General features: G+C 35.4%; 1 protein-coding gene and 1 long non-coding RNA gene across 4 annotated transcripts in view; one reads left to right on the forward strand and one right to left on the reverse strand.

Moving 5' to 3' along the window:
• Positions 1 to 26,318, forward strand: part of UGGT2 (UDP-glucose glycoprotein glucosyltransferase 2) — a 184,242-nt gene that overhangs the window by 114,794 nt on the left and 43,130 nt on the right. For all 3 annotated transcript variants that reach the window (XM_077855168.1, XM_077855166.1, XM_077855167.1), the window contains exons 21-25: positions 3,851 to 4,057; positions 7,880 to 8,011; positions 13,268 to 13,392; positions 18,900 to 18,995; positions 24,473 to 24,575. In XM_077855168.1, the coding sequence (XP_077711294.1) occupies positions 3,851 to 4,057; positions 7,880 to 8,011; positions 13,268 to 13,392; positions 18,900 to 18,995; positions 24,473 to 24,575 (663 nt within the window). The remainder of the gene's footprint in view (positions 1 to 3,850; positions 4,058 to 7,879; positions 8,012 to 13,267; positions 13,393 to 18,899; positions 18,996 to 24,472; positions 24,576 to 26,318) is intronic.
• LOC144287814 (uncharacterized) lies at positions 19,972 to 26,027 on the reverse strand. The gene is made up of 2 exons (XR_013355567.1): positions 25,499 to 26,027; positions 19,972 to 20,223 (listed from the first exon to the last, which is right to left on the reverse strand). It is a non-coding gene; the product is annotated as an uncharacterized LOC144287814 (long non-coding RNA).

Genomic DNA, 26,318 nt, shown 5'->3' on the forward strand with positions numbered 1-26,318 from the left:
ATCGATGACCCCAGATCTGCTTTTTACCAACAGCAGTTTGTAATAGCAGTGTTTCATCACATTATCAGACAGCACGCACTTTATTTCTCTGATTATTTAAGAAAAAGCAAATTTATCTCACTGAAGAGTATTTTAAGCCTTAAATGAACCTTAATTTTTTTTTGTTATTAGAGAATTACAAACCAATAGACTTCAATAGGATACATTTCTATATTTATTTAAAAATACTCTTCTAGGGGCACCTGGGTGGCACAGTTGTTTAAGTGCCTGACTCTTGAACTCTAGATTTCAGCTCAGGTCATAATTTCATGAGATTGACTTTCACATTAGGCTCCACACTGGGCTTGGAGCCTCCTTAAGATTCTCTCCCTCTCCCCAGCCGCCCCCCATTTGCTGTCATTATCCCTAAAAACCAACAGAAAAACCCAAAAAACTCTTTTATAACTCTGTATTTCTAAGCAAAAAAATCTGTCTAGATTAAATACACATAAGAAACATAAACCAAAGTATTTTATGGAATTGTTTTGTATTAGCTAAGTATAAATTTCTTGCTGATCACAAATTACCCCATAACTTAACAGTTTAAAACAATAAACATTTATTTTTCACAGTGTCTGGGGTTTAATAATTCAGGAGTGACTTGGCTGAGTGATTGTGGCTTGGGGTTTCTCATTAGGATGCAGCCAGGATTTGGGCTACAGTCATTCGAAGGCATGACTGGAGCTGGAGCATCAGCTTCTAAGAGGGTTTGTTGCTAGCAGGAGGCCTCAGCTTTTCACAGGCTGTTCAGACAGCACTTCATTCTGTTGCCACATAGACCTCTTTTTAGCGTTGCTAAGTGTCCTTCTAATGTGACAGCTGACTTTCCCCAGAGTGCTAAACTAAAGAGACAGGTACAACAATGTCTTCTATGATCCGGCCTCAGAAGTCACACACTGTGCTTCCACAGTACCTGTTTCTTACAGATTGCTGCTATTTGGTAATGAGGAGGAACTCTATAAAAACATGAGTACAAAGAAGTAGGGATCATTGGGGGCCCTCTTGGAGGTGCTCTACCACACCAAGAATAGTTAATATATTAGGAACAAAACATAACATCAACCAGGAGAATTTTCATGTCATATTAGATAATCTAAGAACATGTTCTGGCTTCTATCAGTGGCCTGCAGACCAGCACATTGCAAAAAAGGGTGTTAGGGATCTATGGAGTATGTGACTTCTGCCTTCTCATTCTTCTCAAGAATTTCTGGTAGCATGTTCTTTCTAAGACTGACAGGTTGCCTTTTCCCAGTAGTTACAATGTATATGGCTCTCCCTTGATGCACATATTGGTATGTTTAATGGTGTCCCACATTTCTCTGAGGATCTGTTCATTTTTGTTCATTCGTTTTACATCCTGTTTTTCATATTATCATTCTCTCGATTTATCTTTTTTTTTAAGATTATTTATTTATTTATTAGAGACAGAGAGACAGAGATAGAGAGAGAGACAGGCAGAGGGAGAAGCAGGCTCATGCAGGGAACCTGATGCGGGACTCGATCCCGGGTCTCCAGGATCACGCCCTGGGCTGAAGGCAGCACTAAACTGCTAAGCCACCGGGGCTGCCCTGGATTTATCTTTAAACTCAGCAATTATTCTTCTTCCTTTTGCCAACTCAAATCTATTGAACCGTCTAAGTGAATTTTTCATTTCAGTTATTGTACTTCTCAACTCCAGAATTTTCATTTCTTTCTTTTTTACAATTTCTCTGTTATTGTTATCACTGTAATAAGTTATTACCATACTTTAATTCTTTAAACATGGTTCCCTTTAGTTCTTTGAACACATATATACATTAAGTCCATCGTGTAAGACCCCTCAGAGATAGTTTCTAATGCTTGGTGTTTTTCCTTTTCATGAATCATACTCCCCTGTTTTAGTGCATGTTTCATAATTGTTTATTGAAAACCAAACATTTTATATAATACATAACACATTTGGATGTCGGTATCACTTCATCCCCAGGGTTACCTGTTGTTTGTTTGATCATTTGTTTACTGATGCGACTGAACTAACTCTATAGTCTGTTTCCCTCTCATTGTTTCTCTCTGATGTTCCTGCTCAGACTTTTTTCCTTGTTTTTATCTTTTATCTTGGTTTCCTAGAAACTGCCTTTGAATCAGCAAAAGCCAATTATCACCCAGAGTTTGTGCTTATGCCCCCATAAGCAGTTAGATGTTCACCCTTTACTGTTGCATGTGTATTTGACTTAAAGGCTACTTTCCCAGTTCAGGAGTTTTATGATTTAGCCCAACATTTACCCATGGAATAGTATCTTGGAATTTCCCTTTCTCATTACTCCTGAGAAGATTCAGCCTTTGGCATGAAGTCTTCCAGATGACCTAGAATGAGTTTAATATTATTTTTAAACCTGACTTCCTTGGATTTGCCTAGTCAGAGTAGTTTTTTATTCAGCAGTGTTTATTGAGGGGGAATGCCTTCAAGCATGCCCCATGCCCCATTCTCATTTTCCTAAGTGGGGCCAGCATAGAATATACACAATTTTCTGACCCTGAGGATGAGTATGACCCAGGACAGCTCTTCCATCTATCTCTTTATCTGATTCTGTTAGACCTCTGGCTACTCTATCATTTCCCCTAACATTTTCTTGCCTGGAGGACCATGTGGAAACAGGTTCCAGATGGGATTTCATCCATAGGTCGTAATTTGCTAACTCCTGATCTAATTCATTAATTTAATTATCTGTGGTATCAGTTCTTATTTTTATTCTTGCCAGTATTCTATTTGGAGCCTCTCTCATTTTCATTTCATTTAACTTCTGCCTTTATCTTACTAGGGCCTCTCCTTATAGCTCTCTGGGTCTGTTTATTGGAGACTGTATTTTCTTTTCAAAGCTACACAAAGTTCAAAAGACTGATATAATGAACACTTATATACATAACACCTGTATTCAATAATTGTTAACATTTTGCCATATTTGTTTTACTAATTTTCTGTTTCCAGGGGAAGGGAAGTAATAGTCTGGATCATTTTAAAGTAAGTTGTAGAAATCAGCATACATCATCCGTTACTATTTCACCATGCACTTTCCAAAAATTAGGATGTTCTTCTACATAATTGCAATACCACTATCACATTGTTAGTACTAAGTCTGAAGACTTAGTGAATTAAATTGTTCCCACAGAGATGTTTTGTCTTTTTTCAAACCAGGATCCAAACATGTTTCCCACAATGCATTTCATTGTGACATTTCATTAGTTTGTCTTATGGTACAACAGTCACATCCGCATTTTGGTGACTTTTTAAAGAGACCAAGCTGGTTGCTTTGTAGAAAAATCTCACATTCTGAATTTCACTGATTTTTTTTTCTTGTATATTTTTAACTTGTTCCTTAGCCCTTATATTTCCTCTGTACTGGAAGTTATGTCTGAAGCTTAATTAGATTCATCTTCAGCATGTTCTAGCAAGAAGACTTCATGGCTGATGCTGTATTCTTCTTGCTCTGTTTGTTGAATGCCAAACAGTGGAATGAGTAAAATAGAGTATATTCATACTGTGGAATTCTGTAAAGTCCTAAAATATAAAGTCACTACAGCTACACAAAACAGTGTTGATAAATCACACAACCAGTATGTTGAGTGGAAACAGAGAGATGCTGTTTGGTAAAGCATCCACAAAGGAAGATGCTGTGTGGTAAAGCATCCACAGAGAAAGATGCAGTGTGGTAAAATGTCCACAGTGAAAGATGCTGTGTGGTAAAGTGAACAAACTTGATTGAAAAAAAAAAAGTTCAGCTGTACAAAGATGTGTGAAATATTGATCTTTTTCACCTATAAATGTATTTTGCAGAAAACAAGCGTTCATAGCCGTTTGGGGGTTATTTATAATCCTACATCAAAAATAAATGAAGAGAACACAGTTATTTCTAGAGGAATTTTGGCAGCTTTTCTTACACAGAAAAACAGCTTTTTGAGAAACTTTCTCAGGAAACTGGCAGAGGAAGAAACTGCTACAGCTATTTACTCTGGAGAAAAAATTAAAACATTCCTTACTGAGGTCAGTAGCTATTTGTTTGGAATAATAAGTATCTGTTGCATATTTAGAAAGTATTAGCTGGTGTTACTATGTTACTGAAAAACATCAATAAATAATAAACATTCCTTCAAACAGGAAAAGGTAAATAAATTAAATGATATGACTTTGCATCAAGACATTTAGCAGACCAGATATTCTACTATGACTTTGTGATCCTTGAAGTTGAAGGCATTCTAGTTTACTATGTGTACTTAAATGAAGAAGGGGAGCTAACGGATTATGTATATAATACTTAGGTATTTTTTTTAAGATTTTATTTATTTATTCATGAGAGACAGAGAGAGAGAGAGAGAGGCAGAGACATAGGCAGAGAGAGAAGCAGGCTCCATGCAGGGAGCCTGATGTGGGACTTGATCCTGGGACTCCAGGACCATGCCCTGGGCCAAAGGCAGATGCTTAACCACTGAGCCATCCAGGGATCCCCAATACTTAGGTATTTCCCTGAAGGGGTTCAGTATGAGGAAAATTTTAAAGATGGAAGATGATCCTCAAAAAGGAAGATTCATTAATCCCTTGAAAAATACTTATTGTCTACCAGACAGTAGAGATATACTTTCAACCAAGGCAGATATGTTGAGTCCCTGCTTTTGTATAGCTTACATGGTAGTAGGAAAGACAGACAAACTTAATGGTACTGGAAAAATATAAAGAAAAAAGAGGGTAGATAGTTTGAGGGATGCTCTTTTAGCTGGGTTGGTCAGGGCTGACATCTACATTTAAGCAGAAGTTTGAAATGAGAAATCAAGCCATGGAAAATCTGTGAGAAGAATGTACCAGATTCAGGAACACAGTAAGTCTAAAGGACTGCCACAGAAACCGGCTTTCTAGGTTTGAGATATAGGCAGAAGATCATTATGAGCAAAATAGAGACAATGATGTGGAGAGTACAAGGAGATGAGGTCAGAAAAAGAGCCCAGATATTTCAAGCACCTATAGGCCACGGTAAGGAACTGAAGTCTTTCCTGAGTATAATGGGAAACGATTGAGCAATCTTGAAGAAGTGAATAATCTTTAAAAAGATGACTCTGGATGATACCATGTGAAGATTTGGTAGTAAACAGAAGAACGGAAATATGATGAATAATTAGAATGCTATTGCAATAATCCAGGCAAGAAATACTGGTGTTGGACTAGATAGTGGTGGTAAAGATAGTGAAGTGGTTGGCACATAAAAATGTTACAACTCTAGTCAACAGGATTAAGTGATCAATTGTATATGACATTGAAGGTAGTAATATCCTTACATTTTAGCTTAAGCAGCCAGAATTGATAGTGGTGCCCTTTTTTGAGATGGGGAAGTCTAGATGAAGAGATTTGGACACATACAGGATCAAGAGTTAAGTCTATACATATTAAGTTGTAGATTCCTGTTGACATTCAAGTGGACACGTTGGGTTGACAGTTGAATTTATGAGTATAGAAATCAATTCAGAGTTGAGGTATTTTTAGAGTTAGACACTTTAAGAGTTAGCAACATTATATATCATTTAAAGCCAAGAAACTGGATGAGATACTTCAGAAGTGAGTTGGGTGAAAGAAGAGAGGCTGAAAACAGCTCTGGAACATTCCAACATATAGGAGTATACAAGAAAATGATCCAGTAAAGGAGGCAGATGGAGCAGCCAACAAGTTAGGAAGATCACCAGGAGAGTGTGGTATGCTGAAAGTCACTTGGAGAAAGTCTTTCAAGGAAAGGATAATCAACCATGCAGATGTTCCTGAAATTAGGCTTCATAATTGACCATTTACTTGTGAAGGTGATCACTGGTGACTTTGATGAGAATTATTTCAGTGGAGTAGTAGGTATAAAAAAGTAAATTAGATTGAAAAGAGAATGGGAAATCAGGAACTAGAGATAATACAGATAGCTCTTATAAGAAACTTTATTGCAAACAGAGAAATATTTTGTACATAGAACATAACTTGAGGTCAAGAATATCTAGGTTGGGGAGATACCACTTTTTTGTATGCTAATGGACAGTCCATCCAAACAGTGAGAAACGATGATAGGGGAGCAGAGTAGGAGCAAGGTTCTTGAGTAGATAAGAGGTGCCAGGATCCCATGGACAAGTGTTAACTGTTGGTCTTAAAGAACTGTTCATCCACTTTAACCAGAAAGAAGCCAGAATGTTTGGGCATGGTTACAGAAGAGTAGATTTATTTGGTGGTAGCAGAATGAAGTATTTCTAATTATTTTCATTTTCAGGAGAAATTCCAGTTATTTGCCAAGTATAGAGTGAGAGTAGGTATTATTAGAGGTTTGAAGAAAGAAGAGAAAATGCCACATACTTTTCTCTTAATTCTGAGAATGAGCAAGTGAATTAAATACATTAGCATGAGAAGGTTTCTGAGGGACCACCTGAGGCTAATGACCCTAAACTGAATGTGAGATCAGTATTAGTTACATGTTTTTCTCTAGCCGTATTAAGAGTTTGGCTCTGGTTGCAGAGGAGGCAGAGCTGCATTAAACAGAGTTGGGGATTTGCCAGGTTAATATGAATTCAGGGAAGTATTCAAGCAATCTAAGCATGGAAGGTTTTAGTTGTATAGGACTTTGAGGTCTAACTCAGGGAAAAATTATGGGAGGTATGATGGACAATAAGTGCTAGGACTGAAGGGGTTGAGTATTGGTTGGTCTAATGACACTAGGTTGCATGAGCTAGAAATTCAGGAGCTTGTGGGGTGATTAAGACAGGGATTTTGGAAGTAAACAGGATCTAAGGCTACACTGTCCAATACTGTATCCACTAGCTAATTGTGGCTCTTTTGTTTTTTATTTATTTATTTTTAAAGATTTTATTTATTTATTCATGAGAGATAGAGGCGGAGACACAGGCAGAGAGGAGCAGACTCCATGCAGGGAGCCGGATGTGGGACTCGATCCAGGCACTCCAGGATCATGCCCTGTGCCAAAGGCAGGCGCTAAACTGCTGAGCCACCCAGGGATCCCCCGTGGCTCTTTTAAATGTAAATTTAAATTAAGTTAAAATTTAAGTTCTGCACCCCAGTTGTACTAGCCACATGTCACGTGCTCAATAACCATCCGTGGCTGTGGCTACCATATTGGACAATGCGGTGGAACATTTCTGCCATTGTGCGAATACCCAAGAACCTCTTAGAAATTCAAAAATAAAGGCCCCACCCTGGATCTTCTGAGTAGAAACTACATTTTAACAAGACACCCAGGTGATTGCATTTTAAAGTTTGATAAGTGCTGATCTGGAGAATATATCTTAGTGTAAAGATGTGACTAACCTGTTCATGGTTTATTTTCGGTGAATGTCCATATTTTTCTTTTTTACTCTTGCCGAGGATTATTTTTATATTTCAGAAATAAAATGCATTATCACTAAATTGGTTTTGTGAGATTGGTATAATGTGGTGTGAGATAGGATGTTTATATTTTGGACAGTTTTTTTTTTTTTTTTCCGAGTATACCCAATGGGGGTACTAAGTTCAGAATTTAATAAACATTTTGTTTCATTACTTTAACATTAAATTTTATTTATGTTGATGCCACCTAGCATATTACTAATCAATAATCTACCTGAAAATTTCAAATAATGAATGACATACAATATCTACTTGTAACAAGATTTACAAATATTGTAATTGACTTGGCAAAGAAATCTTTTTTGTGTTTCAGAAGAAAATAGTACCTTTTAAAATCATAATTTAGAATAATTTCAAATTTTGTATTAATATATTAAAGCACTCTTTGTTAGGAAAATGATTTAACATATTTTCTCTTACTGATTTCAAACTTCTTAATTTATGTTTTAGGGGATGGATAAGAATGCTTTTGAGAAAAAATACAATACTGTTGGAGTGAATATTTTCCGAACTCATCAGCTGTTCTGTCAAGATGTACTTAAATTGAGTCCTGGAGAAATAGGTATTGTCAGCAATGGGAAAGTAAGTAGAAAAAGCAGTAGCTCACTTTTCTCACTGACCTTATGATCTAGGGGGTCTCAAATATTTTTCTATCACAACACACTTGATGTAGCACTTCCAGAGGATGAGGCTCCTGTACTGAACATACCAACTGGTCTCATCATAAATAAAAGGGTACACTATTTGTTATTCCACCCCATCCCCCCAAGATGAAAATCAATGTGGTGGGTAAAAATGTTCTTATAGGGATAGCTTTTATTTTGCTGTAATACAAGTATTAGAACAAACAACTTAGTATCTGCTGCAACCTTTGTGACTTGAGAACCACTGTTGGAGTAGGTGTGGAAAGTACATTGTGACATCTTTTACTTCTTGTAGCTTTTCTCTACAGTTGATTGTGTTAACTTCCAAAAGTACTGAACTGTTATTTTTGAGGTATAAAGTAATACTTGTTAATGTAATCATTAAAATCTATAAGAAAAATCACTCTTACTCCTACCCTCCTAATAAAATGTATTATAGCTTATTGTTTTACCTCTTAACCCTTTTTTCTACTCTATATAGCCATATCTGGTTTGTAAAAATACATAATTGTAATCCTATTATATATATGTATGCATAAAATTTTATATCATACTTTTTTCTCTTAGTATATCAGAAACATTTTTCTGATTAGAGAATCTTTATAGACCTACAAAATTCATGATGATATTTACTTATTACTATTTTTTGAATGTGAGAATCTGGTTTTATTCTCAGGAATTATTTAGATTTTAAAAAATAGAATCTGGTGGTTAGATTCATCAAGAATTCAACTATGTGTTTGACATATCTTTGCTTGAACTACCAAATTATATATCCCTAAATTGTCTTTCAAGTGTCTTCTAATACACTCTTAATGTTTTCTTTGTTTTCTACATTTTTTTAAAAAGATTTTATTTATTTGAGAGAGAGCGCAAGCAGAGAGACAGGGAGAAGCAGACTCCCCACTGAGTAGGGAGCTGAGCACAGAGCTCCATTCCAGGACCCCAATATCATGACCTGAGCCCAAGGCAGATGCTTAACTAAGTCACCCAGGCGCCCCTGTTTTCCACATTTTTATGAGGTCTCTTAATGAATATTTATTCCCATCTCATTTTCCCTTAAAATTATGCTTATTCTTTATTTCTTCAACTATAAATCCTAGGAATTGGAGAATAGTAAAGGACTCATATTTGCAAGCCTTCACAGATCAAATATATCTGCTTCTATGTAGTTTCCAGGCTAATTGCATTAGCTACTAAAGGTTCATCTTTGTGCAATGCTATTTTACAAATTGGTGACAACGGTTATGTATTATTATAGTAATAGATGAAGTATTTGTGAATTTGATAGTGAGGTATGTGGAAGCCCAGAAATTACATTGCTTTTTCTTTTTGATAGTTGCTTTGGGAGGACATGTAGCTTTTTAGAACAGGTTTACAGTATATAAGTATTTTTGAATCTGCCTGGAATTTTAAAGGATAAAGAGGAAAAATTACACCTGCTGTATCTAGTTACCTTGCCTTTTGGTTATACATTATGGAAAAACTCCTTCATGTTTTCTTTGTCCTTGCTTAATGTAATTCATATGTTATCAATATTAGTGATAACAAATGTAGTTAGTTACATTTATCTTATTTTTCCTAGAATAATAGTTTCTCTTCATTTTCCTTGAAATTTATGAAAATAATCAGAACTTTGGGGCACTTGAGTGGCTCAGTCAATTAAGTCTCCAACTCTTGATTTCAGCTCAGGTCATGATCTCAGGGTCATGAGATCGAGCCCCACATCAGGCTCTGCACTCGGCACAGGGTCTGCTTGAGATTCTTTTTCTCTCCTTCTCCATTTGCCTTTCCCTCCTTCATATTCTCTTTCTTTCTGTCTCTCTAAAATAAAATCTTTAAAAAAAAAAACCAAAACGCTCCAGATTCTAATTTTGCATCAGCTATGAATCAAACATTCTTCTAGGTTCTCAGAGTATAGTAGTGAAAAAACATGTTTTCATGAAGTTTGTATTTTGGTGGGCAGCTACAGACAACAAATAGCATCCTTATTGATAAAGTGTCATTTGGATAGAACCAGAGGAGGTGAAAGAGCAAGCCATGTAGAATATCTGGAAGAAGAATGTTCTAGATAAAGGACACAGTAAGGACAAATGTCCCAAGGTGAGATGATTGGTGTGTGTTCTAGGAATAGCAGGTACAAAGAGATTATTCAGAAGAGAAGCACAGAAAACAGCTGCCTACAAGATGATATAGAGTTTTATAGACCGTTTAAGGACTCCTGCTTTATGCTGAATGAGTTGTGAGGCTCATAGTTCTGGGCAGAGGACCGACATGATCTGACTTATGTTTTATTTGGATCTCTAAATGGCTGTTATATTCAGAATAAACTATAGGGGGTCAAGAAGCCAGTTGGGAGCTATTTCAGTAGTCCTGGTGAGTGCTAATGGTGGCTTGGACCAGAATGGCTCTAGTGGAGGTAGTGAGAGGAGTGGTTGGGATTATATTTTGGAGGAAGAGTGACCAGGAGTTGCTGACAGACTTGATGTGGGATGTTAGAGAACTATGTAACTGGCAGAGTAGAGTTGCCATGTATTAAGGCAAGGAAGTCTGCTGACAGAGTGGGGTTGTTCAGGAGGAATGGAAGGGGAAAAATAATTCAGTTCTGGACATAGGAGAAGTTCATTGGTCAGTTCTGGATCTCCACCTATGCTCATTGGGTTGGCAGTTGAACATATGAGTTGAATTCAGGGGAAAGGCTGGGGCTGGAGATGGATATTAAGTTGAATTATGTTGACTTTTGTGTTGATTCATAGAAATTTATGATTTTATATTTTTGTGGAACTATGATTCGAATAGAAAAGTATAATATGTCTGAAAAGAAGTACTGTGGTTCATGAGCTGTAATATAATACTTAGCTAATTACTCTGTCTCAGTGTAATGCTAGAAAGCACAATAATGACAGCAATTGTAGCAGTTACAACTCTGAGCCAGATAGTTTAATGGTTGAAATCTAACATTTTAGAATCAGTTTTCATTCTGAACCTGTCCAATGTTTGTTAGAATTGGAACATACTCAAAATCAAATTGTTTAATGCAGTGATCAAAACTAGGATGTGGTGATCATCTTATACTTTCTTACTATATGCTCAAGAATTAAAAATTTATGTATTTTTAGTATTAAATAAAACACTAACACTGCTACTATAATTATAATAAATTTACTATTATTAACCTACAGGTTTGCAAATTAGTGAAACACAAGGAGTAGCAGAGAGTGGAGAAACAAACAAGGTTTTTTCTTAGCCAAACAAATCTGGATTCAAATTCCATGTCCACCATTGATTGTATGACCTCTGTGAGACTTGGTTTGAAAATGTCATTTGAATAGTGGGAATGGTGATGGTCTATTTTACAGTCATCAGAGCTTAAATATAGTTTATATTAAAGGGCATAAAACAGCCCCAGACAGTAAATTTTCAGTAAATATTAATTCCTATTTTTTTCTTTAACTATTTGAAGGCTATCATGAGAAAGAGTGGGTACATTTGTAGACTCTATTTGCGTTACACTTAACGAGAGTCAGTAAAGAATCAGGCCAGTTGCTGAGATTTCCATGAGAGTAGAGGTTTTTTGCTCAGCATATGGATGAATACTCTGGCAGAGTTTTCTGAAATATTAATGAGCTTTCAAAGGAGGTAATGCATTTCTATTACAACAGTTATTCTATATAACTGAAAAATTACATTTCCAAAATGTAAAGATGGATAGGTTGGATAAGCACCAGTTAGGTTTTTTTATGTTTTTACAAGATTTTCAAGTTCAATATTCCTTTTTCCTCACTTGGACATTCCATGATTTTTATACTATTTAAGTTACCTTACTCCACAAATATTATATTCAATTTTAAGTAGAAGAATTAAGATACCAAAGAATCAAGCTTCTCCTAGCTTTTTTATACTACTTACATAGGTGAAATACAGCCGTTCTCTGGTGAATTTAATCAATGAAGAATAGCCAATCTAATTAACCCCTTAAAATAAATTGAGGTCATATTTCCTTTTTCTTAGTTATTAACCAAAATGCTTCAGTCACTAGAGGTGGTATAGATAAAATCCAGCTCTTTTCCAGGCTTCTCCGAGTCATAGTCCATAAAATACAACATTGAAAGTGCTTTCAAAGGTGTCTTAAAAGTGTTACCAAATCTTAAAGCAATGAAATGTTTATATGTGTACTTTTAGTTTTATAGTGCCCACTTTTTGCGTTTTTAAGAGCCTGTGTTTAAAGCAAAACGTGGTATTTGTTTCGCTGAATACGAATATTACCTGTGATATGGACAAATGAGAAGAGATTCAAGAACTTCATTAATTTTTAGAAAATATTAGTTGCAGAAGCAGATGAAGAGGAAGTAAGAAAGTCTGCTACAATAATTTTTTTTCTGATCTTTTTACCAAGAAAAAAAAAACACTCTGGATGATATACCTTCTAGTTGTTTGTCATTAAGTGTAATTATTTAGTACATAAGACTATGTCAGGCTCACCTTCTACATCGAGTCTTGGGTTCATAAAATTCTGATGACAGCATGTACTAGTTGCCTCGGGGAATGCTAATGGTAGTAGAGTTGGTGGTCATTATGATGGAATAGCCATCCTATGAAATTAGATATGTGGAATTTGACATCTTGCCCCTCTCTAGTTACTGGTATAAAACTTACCTGCATGACCTTGCTGTGCTCCAAACCATTTATACAGCATCAGTTCAATTGAAGATGGGTTGGTACATTTCAGTAGTTATGTGATTTGTGTCTTGTTTTTTTCTCTTTTATACCTTGCTTATTTACTAATTCATATCGACATAGTGTAGACTGCAATTTATAGGTGAATAAAAAAGCAAATTGAAAATAAAAGATTTATAAAGTATAGACACTTGGTTTCATAATTTACCTTAGGATAAAAAGCCTTTGGTTATTGGAAGCATTATGTTTCAAAATAAAACTTTCAAATGGAAGCAGTTTACTACTTTTTAATTCTGTCTGTTTGATTTTGGTGTTAATGCAAATGTTATTTGTAATATCAAAGTGAGAAACATTTTTCTCTTCTTTGTTTTCCAGTAGATTTAGTAAATGGTGAGATTGATAGCTACATCTGTTTAATCTGTAAGCGATTTTTGCTTAAATTTCTATTTGATGAGAAAATGTCCCAAACTGGTATCTTCTAGAAGGTATACAATAATAAAACTACTTTCATTTTAAGTTCCTAGGACCTTTAGATGAAAATTTCTACACAGAAGATTTTTACTTCTTGGAGAAAATAACATTTACTAATTTAGTAGAGGAAATTAAAGACATTGTTGAAAATATGGAAATTAGCTCAAAGAAGTAAGTATTTAAAATCATAAGAGCAATTCATTTTGGGGGATGGTGCTTTTTTATTTTTCTTTTTAAGATTAGAAAATGTTTCGGGATCCCTGGGTGGCGCAGCGGTTTGGCGCCTGCCTTTGGCCCAGGGCGCGATCCTGGAGACCCGGGATCGAATCCCACATCGGGCTCCCGGTGCATGGAGCCTGCTTCTCCCTCTGCCTGTGTCTCTGCCTCTCTCTCTCTCACTGTGTGCCTATCATAAATAAATTAAAAAAAAATTTTAAAAAAAATGTTTCTTTTTTATTTTAGAAAATATTTCAAATACGTATGTAAGATATAAAAGATATATAGAGAATATTTAAATAACAAAAGGCATCCATATACTCACCGCCATACTGTAGATGTTAATAGTTTGTTTTATTTGCCTTGGATCTTACTGTCCTCTTTATTTCTTGCCCACCTAGCCAGTCTCCATTCTCCCTGAGAGGTAACCATTTCCTGAAATATTGTGTGCATGACTTCATATTTGTGTTTATGCTTTTGCTTCTCATGTGAATATCCATGATTGGTGTTGATTGCACTGAATGCCTAACTTGTATAGAGAAATGCTATTTACTGTAGGCTCCTTTGCAACTTCTGGAGCTTTATCTGTGTTCCCATATGTAGAACTAGTTTCTTCATTTTAATTCCTTTTTAGTGTTTCGTTTTATGAATATACTGTAACTCATTTGTACAATCCATTACTGAGGTACAGTTGACTTGGCTTCAGTTTTTTACTATTAGAGAAAGCTGCAATGAACCAGCTTTAAATGTCTCCATGTGCAATGTGAGTTCCTTTAGAACACAGGAGTGTACACTTGGGTTGTATGGTATGCATGTCCTCTGCTTTACCAGCTGCTGTTAAATTCTGTCCTTTAAAATAGCTACAACAGTTAACACTCCAGCAGAAATGTGCAAGTTCTGTTTCCCCAAGTTCTTACCAATACTTGGTGTTATCCGACTTGTTAATTTTTTTCTCTCTGGTGGATGTGAAATTGTATCTTTTTTTAATTTGAATTTCTTTGACTTTTAGTAAAGTTGAGTATCTTTTTATATAATTATTTTCATTCATGTTTACTCTTCTGTAAAATATCTGTTTACATCTTTGCTTAGTTACCTGTTGGGTTATTTTCTTCTTTTAAAAATGTATAAACCATTTTCTGTGATTCTGTATACTAATCTTTATGACTTATATGCACATTACATATTATAGCTTGTGACATGGCCATTTACTTTTTTATTGTAATTTTTTTTACCAGATACATAGACATTTTTAATTTCAATGTCAAAATATCAGAATTTTTCCTTCATAGCTTATCTGTGGTCTGCATATATGTGTGTGTGTGTGTGTGTATAGGATGTTTAAGAATTTTCTCTAGCCTGAGTTCATAAAGATATTCTCCTTTATTCTAAAAGTTTTACAGTTTTATTTTTTTACTGGTTTATATCTTTGATTCTTCTTGGATCTTTATGCTGTTTCACTGGTATGCTATCCTGTGCCAGTCCCACACTCCAGTTACCACAGCTTTATAATAAATTTTGATACTGGATAGCAAAAATTCTCTCTTCTGCCTTTTCATCAAAATTGTGTTGACTGTTTTCGGCTATTTGTTTTTCTTGTATAAATATGATTAGGACCAGCATAACAAGTTCCATAAAAAACATTCCTGGAATTTTTATGGGAATTTCTTTGAATTTATAGATTAGTTTAAGGAGGATTGCCAAATTTATATAATATTAAATTACCCATCTATTAAATATATACATATATTGTTTATAGTTATGTAAATATATAATGTATATTATACAGCATAATATAAAATAACAGGTATATAACTGATGTATATGGTGTATAATTGTGATATATGATTTATATGTAAACATATATATATGAGACTATATAGGTAGATAGGTAGACACACTAATTAGTGTTCCTTTTGGGTTGCCTTCAGTGAAGCTTCCATTTTTTCCCCCATAGATGTTACACATCTATTTTTGGATTTATTCCCTTGTACTTTATGCCTTTAATACACATAAATGGTGTATTTTAAATTACATTTCAAATCATTTAATGTTAAATTACAGGAACAATATTAGGTTCTATATTGATCTTCTTGCTTGACTCTTTTTGTAACATTTTGTCTAATATTAGACACATCATTTGTGAATTTTAACAGTGTGTTCCTTAACTTCTAACTTTTAAACATCTCGTTTATGTTGGCCTTTCTCTTGATTTAGTTTGCTTAATTTAGTGAAAGATGTATCTCTTACTAGACTTACTTTACTGATTTACTTTTTTACATTTCGTATATATGGATTTTGGACATGGCAAACTCCTAGTTTTGTTTTTTATCAGTTTCAGTTCATTTTAATCTCTCTTTTATAAACTTCTCAAGTTGAATTCATAGCTTATTAATAACATAGTTTTTTCCTTACATATCCTTAAATTACCAGCTTAAAATATCTCTCTAAACACTTATTTAGTTGTATCACCTAAGTTTTAATATATAAATAATACATTATGATTCCGTGATAATATGTTCAAATCTCTGGGGTTTTTTGACATTTGTTTATTTTTTAAGATGTTTTGAAATATTTGTAATTGTTGGCTTCATCAAGGCAAATTTGTAGTCCATTTTATTGTTTTTATCTTCTCTTTATAGAATTGTGATCCTAGATCTTACTAGACAGCCAGTAAATATTTATTGAGTAAATAAATGAATAAGATGTGCTTTAAAAAATTTTAATGCCACAGTGTGTGATTGATTTCTATTTTGCTTTGAACTGTGATTAGAGAGCATGTTTCATGCACATTAATTATTTAGTGTTTATTTCTCTGGATTTTGTGAAACAGGTTTAATTTTTATCACTGTTCCTGTGCTTGATTTTTTTAAGGCATATTCTCTAATTGTGTGGAAGATTTTATATATATATCTATCATTTTGAACATGCTGGGTTTTTCCAGCCATTGAAATACTGAATTTTTCTTTGTTTTATCTGTCAGTTACTAGAAGTTTGTTAAAATACTACTAGGATTATGGATCTATCATTTAACTCTTGTAGCTTTGTCAATTTTTGTTGTAAATATTTTGAGCTACAGTCATGTAGACCGTGATTTAGTTCTGTCATGTTTCTAGTGAATTGTTCCTTTTATCATTATATAAATTACTCCTTTCCTAATAATGATTTTGTCTTAATGTCTGTGGCATCTTATATTTAAGCCACATCCTCGTTCTTTTTGGTTAATGTTTTACTGTTACATCTTTTTCCGTCCTCTACTTCCTGTGTACTCATGCATCTTGCAATGTACAGTTAGGCTGTGAGGTGGTCCTGTCAGGGCTTAAAGTTCTGATTCTTAGTCTTAAATATGGAATTCTGATCCAGGTGAAATGGATGTCTTTACTCAATGTGTCATTAGGAAGTAATTCATCAGTTAGGAAACTATGTTACCATAGAAAATTATAAATAGGGGATCCCTGGGTGGCTCGGCGGTTTGGCACCTGCCTTTGGCCCAGGGCGCAGTCCTGGAGTCCCGGGATCGAGTCCCGCTTTGGGCTCCCTGCATGGAGCCTGCTTCTCCCTCTGCCTGTGTCTCTGCCTCTCTCTCTCTCTCTGTCTATCATGAATGAATGAATAAATAAATAAATTAAATAAATAAATAAATAAATAAATAAATAAATAAATAAATCTTTAAAAAAAAAAGAAAATTATAAATAAAGTAGTAAAGTAAGGGCTTTTCTTCAGTAAAGAGATAATATCCACAGTTATTTTCAAGTGGAATAAAACTAAAGAAAACTTTAAAAAGAAAGAAGTTATAGTTTATTAGTTAAATAATTTAGGATTTTGTGAATATTGTTAACATTTCAAAGCTAATTTTTAAAACCTTATTTGGTAAAAAAAAAAAAAAAAAAAAGGTGGTTTGAGAAGCTATTTCAGCTGCTTTAAAAGTGCATTTCAGACCAAAACCACCCTCAAGCCAGTAACATTAAACTGTAAGAACATCCCCTCTCATGGTCTGAAGCTATCGCATGCACACACATAATGCTAAACAAGGCCTATTGTGGTTGAATAAATTTGAATTTGCTTAATTACGAACCTACGTTTGAGATACGCAGCCTTGTTTTCATGCTTTCCAAGAGTTAGCTACCCAGGAAGATAGACACTGAATGTTCAAGGCAGAGTCCTTGGAACCTTCCCTGATGAGCGCGCGATATCTGTTTCTATAGTGGAGTGATTACTGCTAGCTCTGCTCTCAGAGATGTCTCCACTCCTCAGACAGCAGATGCAGAGCTGATTGTGCCTGTTCCCCTTTCAGTTTCGAGTACGTTGCCAAAAGAGAAAAATTGACCTGAATACTGGAAAATTCAGAGAATCTACAGAAAGGTTGTTTGGGTCCCACATTTCCCTTTCTTCATTTCTTCTCTCAGTGCATATGGTCTCCTTAAAAGCATGTTTGACCACATTTCCTGAACTGTGCCTACAGTTTCACGTGTTAGAGGTTATGTGGCTGATAAATGCCTTTGAGAGAGTTTAGGAATAGAGATTATGGTTCTGATTAATTCATTTGTTTTATATATGTTTATTAAGTGACAATCGAAGTCCTACATGTCAGAACCTAACAGTCCAGTAAAAAATGATGTATTCTAGTAGAGACACAAGTTCTCAACCACTCTGAATCTAAATTTCTTTATAAAATGGAAGTTCTTAATCTTTCCTTAAAGCTTTCCTTAAAGTTCAGCCAACATTTTCTGCCCTAGTGTATCCATGAACATAAATACATTTCCTCTTCATGGATGTTCAAATTTGGTTATATTTAATCTAGGTATTTGTTTTATGAGGTCTTAATTACTTTTCAAACTAATTTAGAACCATAGATGTCTGGACTTTTTAATTATATTGAAAATTCCCCCTTTTGTTCCTTCTGCTGTTCTTTCTTTCCTTTTTTTTTTTTTTTTAAATTTTTATTTATTTATTTATTTATGATAGTCACAGAGAGAGAGAGAGACAGAGAGACAGAGACACAGGCAGAGGGAGAAGCAGGCTCCATGCACCGGGAGCCCGATGTGGAATTCGATCCCGGGTCTCCGGGATCGCGCCCTGGGCCAAAGGCAGGCGCAAACCGCTGCGCCACCCAGGGATCCCTGTTCTTTCTTTCCTATGTGGGCCCCACTGCTTGGATACAAAACCAGAACTCAGCAAATATTTCCTCAAATTGAATGATTCACAGACACTGCTGAGAGCATCATTTATAAGTGTTTAAAGATTGTATCAATGATAAGGAAAAGCAGGATGGTTTTTAAAGCAACCATCATTTATGTTAAACTGACAAATTCTACTTACTAACAAATTTGGAAGAAAAGTCATTTATATAAAGCTTGTCTACTGGAGATACTTTAAATTTCTGTTTCTTGGGGCATTAATTGTGACATGGAATATGAACCTTTCTCCTTCCAAAAACTCACACATTGTTTATCTTGTTTATCTAGAATGAGCGACCTTGTTATGAAAGTTGATGCCCTTCTTTCCTCTTTGCCTAGTCATGACTCTCGCTCTGATATCACATTTCTTAGAGAGAATCACAGGTAAGAACATAATAGTGTCTGCATTTTTTCTGTACCTGCATCCCATATTCAATCATGGTTTCCATTTGTATTTATAATGTAGCAAAAATTAAAGTAGAATTAAAAATTGTTAGAGAAGAAATGTATTTGACAACATTAGGAAAAGAAATTCCAGTTAATTGTGTATTCTAGTAAATAAAAGATGATGTATCTAGAATCTGAAGCTTGAAGTAAATTCTATCTAGTATGATTTGTGCTATTTTTTCCTCAAGATCATTTGGAATTTTTGCAGTATCTTGGAATTATCATTATATATCATGCCTTTATATTTTCAGTGTTCAAAAGGTTCAGTTACTAAAGAATTCTGATTAATAAAATGTAGACACGGAGGTACCTGGCTGGCTCATTTGGAAGAACATGAGACTCCTGATCTCACAGTTGTGAGTTCAAGCTCCACATTGGGTGTAGAGATTACTTAAATGAATAAATTAATAAAATAAGGCATAGGCATGTACAAAAGCATGTTCCAAGATGTGTTCAATGGAACACTACTCTGAGGTGTTGACATACATTTTGAGGGGAAAACTGTTCTCTGCCAAGTTTAAAGAACACTGCGTTCTTGGGGAGGGTTAGGGGAGAGATTTTTCAGAATGCATCAATATATTAATAGTTATGAGATGTGATATACTTAATGGTGAAAGAAAAGGTCATTTTTGGTTAATTCAGCAATTGGGCATCTTATTTATCCATGGAACCCTTTTTGGTTAAAAAATTATTTCGTGAAGATTAGATTTCTGAAGGCAGCCATCAGAGGAATACTGTTTTAGGATAAATAAGCTAGTGTGTAATTTCACTATATTACACAGTTCCTCTAAGATATTAGAAATGAAATTCACCAAGCTCTGTCTACATACATACAATTACCTGTGTCCCCAGAAGGGAACCTTTTCTGTTGTTTTTAATTAAGGACCTCATAGAATTGGGTGAAAAATAGACCTTATATAATTACACTACAGGCATGTTTTATTATATGATCTTTTTCTAATCACCACTCCTATAAAACTCAATTGAGACAAACACAGATTCGAAATGGCTGACACTTCTTGTAAGTTTTCTGGTTTTATGGTAGATGCAGTCTTATGTTGCTCATGTGTACTACTGGACAGTAACACAGGCTTCAGCTGTAGGAAATCTGTCTCTAGAGAGGTCTTCAGGCACGTGCAGTAGCAAGCCCAGGGAAGGTTACTTCCTAAAGAAAACATTGTTGGAAAGGAAGTTTTATTGTTTTCAGATAACTGAGACTCAGCAGTTTTAAGTATTTTTAAATGCATCTACTGGAACTCTTCTTACAAACTTATTTGACTTCTGAATACCAAGTGCTGAAATAATTTAACACAGATTACTCAGAACCATCATTGTAAACATTAGTCACCAGACTGTGCGATTATGCTATATATACATATAGCATTTTGATATATTTGGAACTTATGCACTCTCATGTTAAATGTCTGAAAAACTTGATCTTTTACAGTTTATTGGCTATTAGTCTCAACTTTCTTTCTCTACCTTACACATCTGTCAATGTAGCTGCTGCTTTGAAGCCTACTGCCTTATTTTATATAGATGGAAGAGTATGATGTGACTCTGTGATAGTGGTCTGCAGTTCTTCAACTTTCTCAGTTATTTCTGGGGAATTACTATAAATATTTATAAATGGGTATGTGACATGTATGTATTGCTGTGCCTCTCTGTTTAGACAGTAATACATACTCATTGAATGCCCACCTTCTGAAACATGCAGAGTCCATAATTTGCCTTTTTCTGAGTTCATATATATAGTTTAGACATTTAACTTTTTTTTCCTATGTGTTTGTTTACCCATGTTGATATATTTATCAAGGTCAGCATTGGTTGTGTGGCAAAGCATGAACTTTCTTATCGAAAACACCCAGTCTTTGAATGCCAGTCTGTCATAGCCCTGTGACCTTTCATTGCTTCAGTTTCTTAAATCTGTAAAGTATATATGTTGATTTCTACCCTTCAGGGGTTTTATTAGACTCATACCTGCTTCCCTGGATATAATAGATATTTAATGCATTCCAGCTATTACGTGTATTTGTTACACAAATAATGAAACTTGGAAATAGGAGAAACAAGATTGGACCTGAAAGTTAAACCATAAAATCAACTCACATTATTTTGGGGAGAGATATGAATACCCACCTTAAAATGAGGATTGAGGCCAGCAAAACTTAATGATAATCTGTTGAAGGTATTAATTTAATGAAGGAAGAATGACTTTGTTGGATTTGATTTGTGTTGGAACCATAGGAAAAGTAGAGAGGGGCACATTAGCAATGATGGACTGTAAAATGAGGACTCAGCTGTAGAGATGCTGTTAATGTGTGTGTGCATGTGAGCACATGTGCACGTGTGTGAGCATGTGTGCAAGTGTGCGTGCATGTGGGCATGTACTCATGCACAGGCATATGCATGTGGGGGTGTGTAGATGAAAACTTATTTACCTATAAAGGAATTATAGGGTTTGCCCTTTCACAGGTGCGGGAGATGGTGAAGCAATCCCTCTAAGGCTATTGATTCTAGAGGTTGGAGCTCACGGGGAGGCAGATAGGAAGGAAAGGAGGTTGTAAGTGGGGTGGCCTGCCTTTCTGCCTGTCATGACACACCCCAAATTTAACTGTAACTTTCACAGTTAACAAATGAAAATAAATGAGTGGTTCAGGTGAAATGTAACTGTTTTTAGGAGAGGGAGGACACAGAAATTCCTCTGAGAAATCTTCACAGTGGGGGTACTATAGAACAAATAGTGTCTTCAGTGACATCTTTAAAATAGAGGGTTTGGGACGCCTGGGTGGCTCAGCGGTTGAGCGTCCACCTTCGGCCCAGGGTGTGATCCCGGAGTCCTGGGATCGAGTCCTGCATCAGGCTCCTTGTGAGGAGACTGCTTCTCCCTCTGCCTATGTCTCTCCTCTCTCTCTCTATGTGTCTCTCATGAATAAATAAAATCCTTTTTAAAAAAAAGTTTAATAAAATAGAGGGTTTGACCTGTCTTTATACAAAAACTGAAAGTTCAGTAAAACAGCTCTGCATGGAATGGATAGGATATTGGCTGAGTAGCAGCCTCACAGTGCTGTGGCCTGTTTGAAATATGCTTAGTTTATCTGTAAGACCTGACAGACTATATATACCTCCAGCTGTCCTTCCTGGCTTTCTCTGACTTAAGCTTTCAATAATTATAGCCTGTCAGTGTACTTGACATCATTCTTCCTGGCAAATGGTATGAAATATAGCAATGGTTTCTTGACAACTGAATACAAATCCATTGCCTTAAAAAGGTGGTGTAGGTGGACTTAGCATCTCTTTGTTAATATTGTATGAAGAAAGAGACATTCTACTCCATTCTTAGATGAATGAGTCCATGTAATACCTACTAATAGGCTCAGGATTCTGCTCAGAAAGTTGTCATGAGTCTTTACCAATGCATGTAGAAATAGATGATGGGGACTGTGGGATTTGGATACATACAACCTCACGGATATGGCAGTGATTTGTAAAATTTTCACCAAGATAACTAATACAATTAACCATCGTACATAGGCTCTCTAATTTTAAAACATCTGATTTGTAGTCCTTATATCTAGCAGTAGTTATCAGCACAATCTGTTGTCTGTCATTACTATTTTAACAAAATTAAACCGTGTCATCTGCATATGAAATAAAATGTCTTTCATTTCTTTCTCAGAGGACTCATATTTGAAGTGACTTTTACATTAGCTTTTATTGCTGAGAAATTAATCCCTTCACTGCAAAAAGTCTAGATATTTATAGTCTTCCTGCACTAAAGAAGACTAATGTCCCTGTAATTTTACAGGTATACATTTTGATTTGGTAATCTTTTAATCTTTTTCCTTTTGTAATATGCAAAATATTTAATTCATCTTGAAAAACTGACTTCTGTATTACATCATTAAAACAGTAATTCAGTTGGAATATTTTGTATTTTTAGTCAAATATATTTTTAACTTTTGATTATATTAAATGCAGAATTTATCATCTTCCACTGGCCTTTTCTGTGCTTTTACTAATTTCCCTAACATTTTCCCAAAGATTAGTCCATCTTAACTTAGAATTTAGTTCAGTGAAAGACAAAAGAGAGAGGACTGAGGGGAGGAGGTCAGGAGAAGGTGACTGGGGTCGAAACTAAGTGTGGGAAGTTTGAGCTTTTTCCCCCCTGACCTTTCCTGTTACATAATATGTTGGGATTTTTAAAATACTAAATGTAATAAAACTACTGAACAGTTAATTTTATTCTCAAATCTGAGAAAATATATTCATCTAACACAAAAGTTAGATGGCTTTATTTTTAGTATTGGATATGTGAGAATTTGGGGGTTTGAAATTAGAATTTTCTCTGTAAGAATATTCTTTGAAGATATTTTAAAAATTACTCATTCATAAGTTCTTACTTTCATTTCTCTGATTCTTTCCAGTTTTGTAATTTATTGAACACAAACATTAGACTTTTAAATTTGCATTTTCCAGAGTGACGACACCAGCTTGCATTCCCACCAACAGTGCAAGAGTGTTCTCCTTTCTCCACATCCTTGCCAACATCTGTTATTTCTTATGTTGTTAATTTTAGCCATTCTAACAGATGTGAGGTGGTATCTCATTAGTTTTGATTTGTAAGTGGTATGTATATATAAATATACATATATTTGGTAAGTTATATATTATATATATGGCATATATATTCCGTTGTGTATGTATAAACACATATATACACAATGGAATATAACTCAGCCATAAAAAAGAATGGAATCTTGCCATTTGCAATGATGTGGATTGATCTAAGTGAAAAAAGTTAGTCAGAGAAAGACAAATACCATATGATTTCATTCATATGTGGAATTTAAGAAACAAAACAGAGGATCATAGGGAAGAAAAAAAGGAAAACAAAGAAACAGACTCTAAATTCTAGAGAACACACTGATGGTTACCAGAGTGGAGGTGGGGCTAGGTGGCTTCAATAGGTGTTGGGGATTAAGGAGGTCACTTGTGATGAGCACCAGGTGTTGTATGGAACTGTTGAATCACTCAACTCTATACCTGAAACTAATATTACACTATATGTTAACTAACTGGAATTAAATAAAAACTTGGAATTAAGAATAAATTAATTTACACTTTCATCTGTGAAATAACCAGGATTTTCTTTTTATTGCAATGAGAAATAAAGTGATTTTTTTTAAAGAAAGCAATATATAAGAATGCGTATAGCTGAGGGGCGCCTTGCTGGCTCAGTGAATGAAGCATGTAACTCTTGATCTCAGAGTGTGAGTTCAAGCCCCATGTTGGGTATGGAGATTACTTAAAAAAAATCTTAACAAAAAGAATGTATATAACTGAGATTAAGATTTATGAATAATTAAATAAATTTAACTGATCATCTTTCATCTTACTTTCTATTTTCCTAGCATTATAACGATAAATCCTGAAGAGAATGACATGTTTTTTGATGTCATTGCTATTGTTGATCCATTGACAAGAGAAGCACAGAAGATGGCACAATTATTAATTGTAAGATAATATTTTTAGTATATATTTTACATATATATCATTTTATTATATACTTTCATTTTGAAATGTATAATTAATCTTTCAGGCCTGTTTTTAAGTATAGTATTTGTGCTCTTGATGCTTTATTCTGTACAGCTTTTAATTAGCATGTCATGTTCCAATGTAGAAAATGAAATGGTGGAGCTATGTATGGAGTGTTATGGTGGTCCCAGCATTAGGTGTTGCTGTGGGCTTGATTAGTGTCCTGTGCTTCCCCTGAAATTCATTTGTCAAGGCTCTAACCCCTACTGTGACTATATTTGGAAATGAAGCCTTTTAGGGGGTAATTAAGGTTAAATGAGGTTTTATGGCTTGATCCCTAATAGGATTTATGGGCTTACAGAAGAGGAAGAGAGAAGGAACCTTTCTCTCTCCACACAAAGAAAAGATTGTGTGAGCACAATGCAACATGGTGGCTGCCTACAAGCCAGGAAAAAAGTGCCCACTAGAAGCTGAATCAGCCAGCATCTTGATTTAAATAAACAAATTTCTATTCCTTAAGCCACCCAGTCTGTGGTATTTTGTGACAGCATTTTGAGTTGATTCATCCTAATTCCCATCCTCATCCTGTCTTTTTTTTTTATAATTTTTTTAAATTTTTATTTATTTATGATAGTCACAGAGAGAGAGAGAGAGGCAGAGACACAGGCAGAGGGAGAAGCAGGCTCCATGCACCGGGAGCCCAATGTGGGACTCGATCCTGGGTCTCCAGGATCACGCCCTGGGCCAAAGGCAGGCGCCAAACCGCTGTGCCACCCAGGGATCCCCCCTCATCCTGTCTTGAGTGCTGAAGAATGGCTTCTGGAGAAGCCAATGATCTAATAAGTAACAATTGCCAAAGAAGTGAAGGCTGTGTTCAGGAAGCCTGGCCAAAGTAACGATACCTTCAAGACTGAAGTTTATTTCTTTCGTCTCAGTCCAAACGTGAGCCGCCTCGAGTGGCTAAGGCAGCTCCACAGCATGAGGACGCAGACAACTTTTGTCGGTTCAGTCATCCTCGTGAAGCACCTCCCGTCTCAGAGTCTGAGATCACTAGTCAGGCTCCTCTAACGTCCCCTCTGTGTTTCTGCAAGCAGGAAGGAGAGAACAGGCCATATTCCATCCTATCATGTCTCAGGGACCAGAATGGAGCAAGTCATGTGGCTACACCTAGACACAAGGGAGGCCAGAAGCTATGCAGAAAGCTGAACATTCTTTCAGTGAGAGAGCAGAGAGAAGGAACACTAGGAGGGAGCTAACAGCTCTGAGAGGACATTGTGTGCTTTCTCATTGTTCTGAAAACTGGAGAGGTTCACGTGGTGCAGCTCTCAGTGGGTAAATCGTGGAAGCTAGTTATGCTAGAAATCTGTATGTTTTTTCTAATGATATTCAAAATTGTGGGGTACTCCTATTTGAAATTACTCAATGCTTTTTTTTAAAGACACATTTTTTAAAAAGATTTTTATTCATTTATTCACAAGAGACACAGAGAGAGGCAGAGACATAGAGGGAGAAGCAGGCTCCATGCAGGGAGCCTGATGTAAGACTCGATCCTGGGACTCCAGGATTACACCCTGAGCTGAAGGCAGATGCTCAACCGCTGAGCCACCCAGGCATCCCTAAAGACACATTTTTAAAATTTTTCTCAAAAATGGAAACTATTTGTCCTCTGACAGTTGGCCTCACTTTTGGAAACAGGGAATAGTAATTAGGCATTAAGTCTGG

The sequence above is a fragment of the Canis aureus genome, chromosome 17 (genome assembly GCF_053574225.1).
Source record: "Canis aureus isolate CA01 chromosome 17, VMU_Caureus_v.1.0, whole genome shotgun sequence".
NCBI classification, from domain to species: Eukaryota; Metazoa; Chordata; class Mammalia; order Carnivora; family Canidae; genus Canis; species Canis aureus.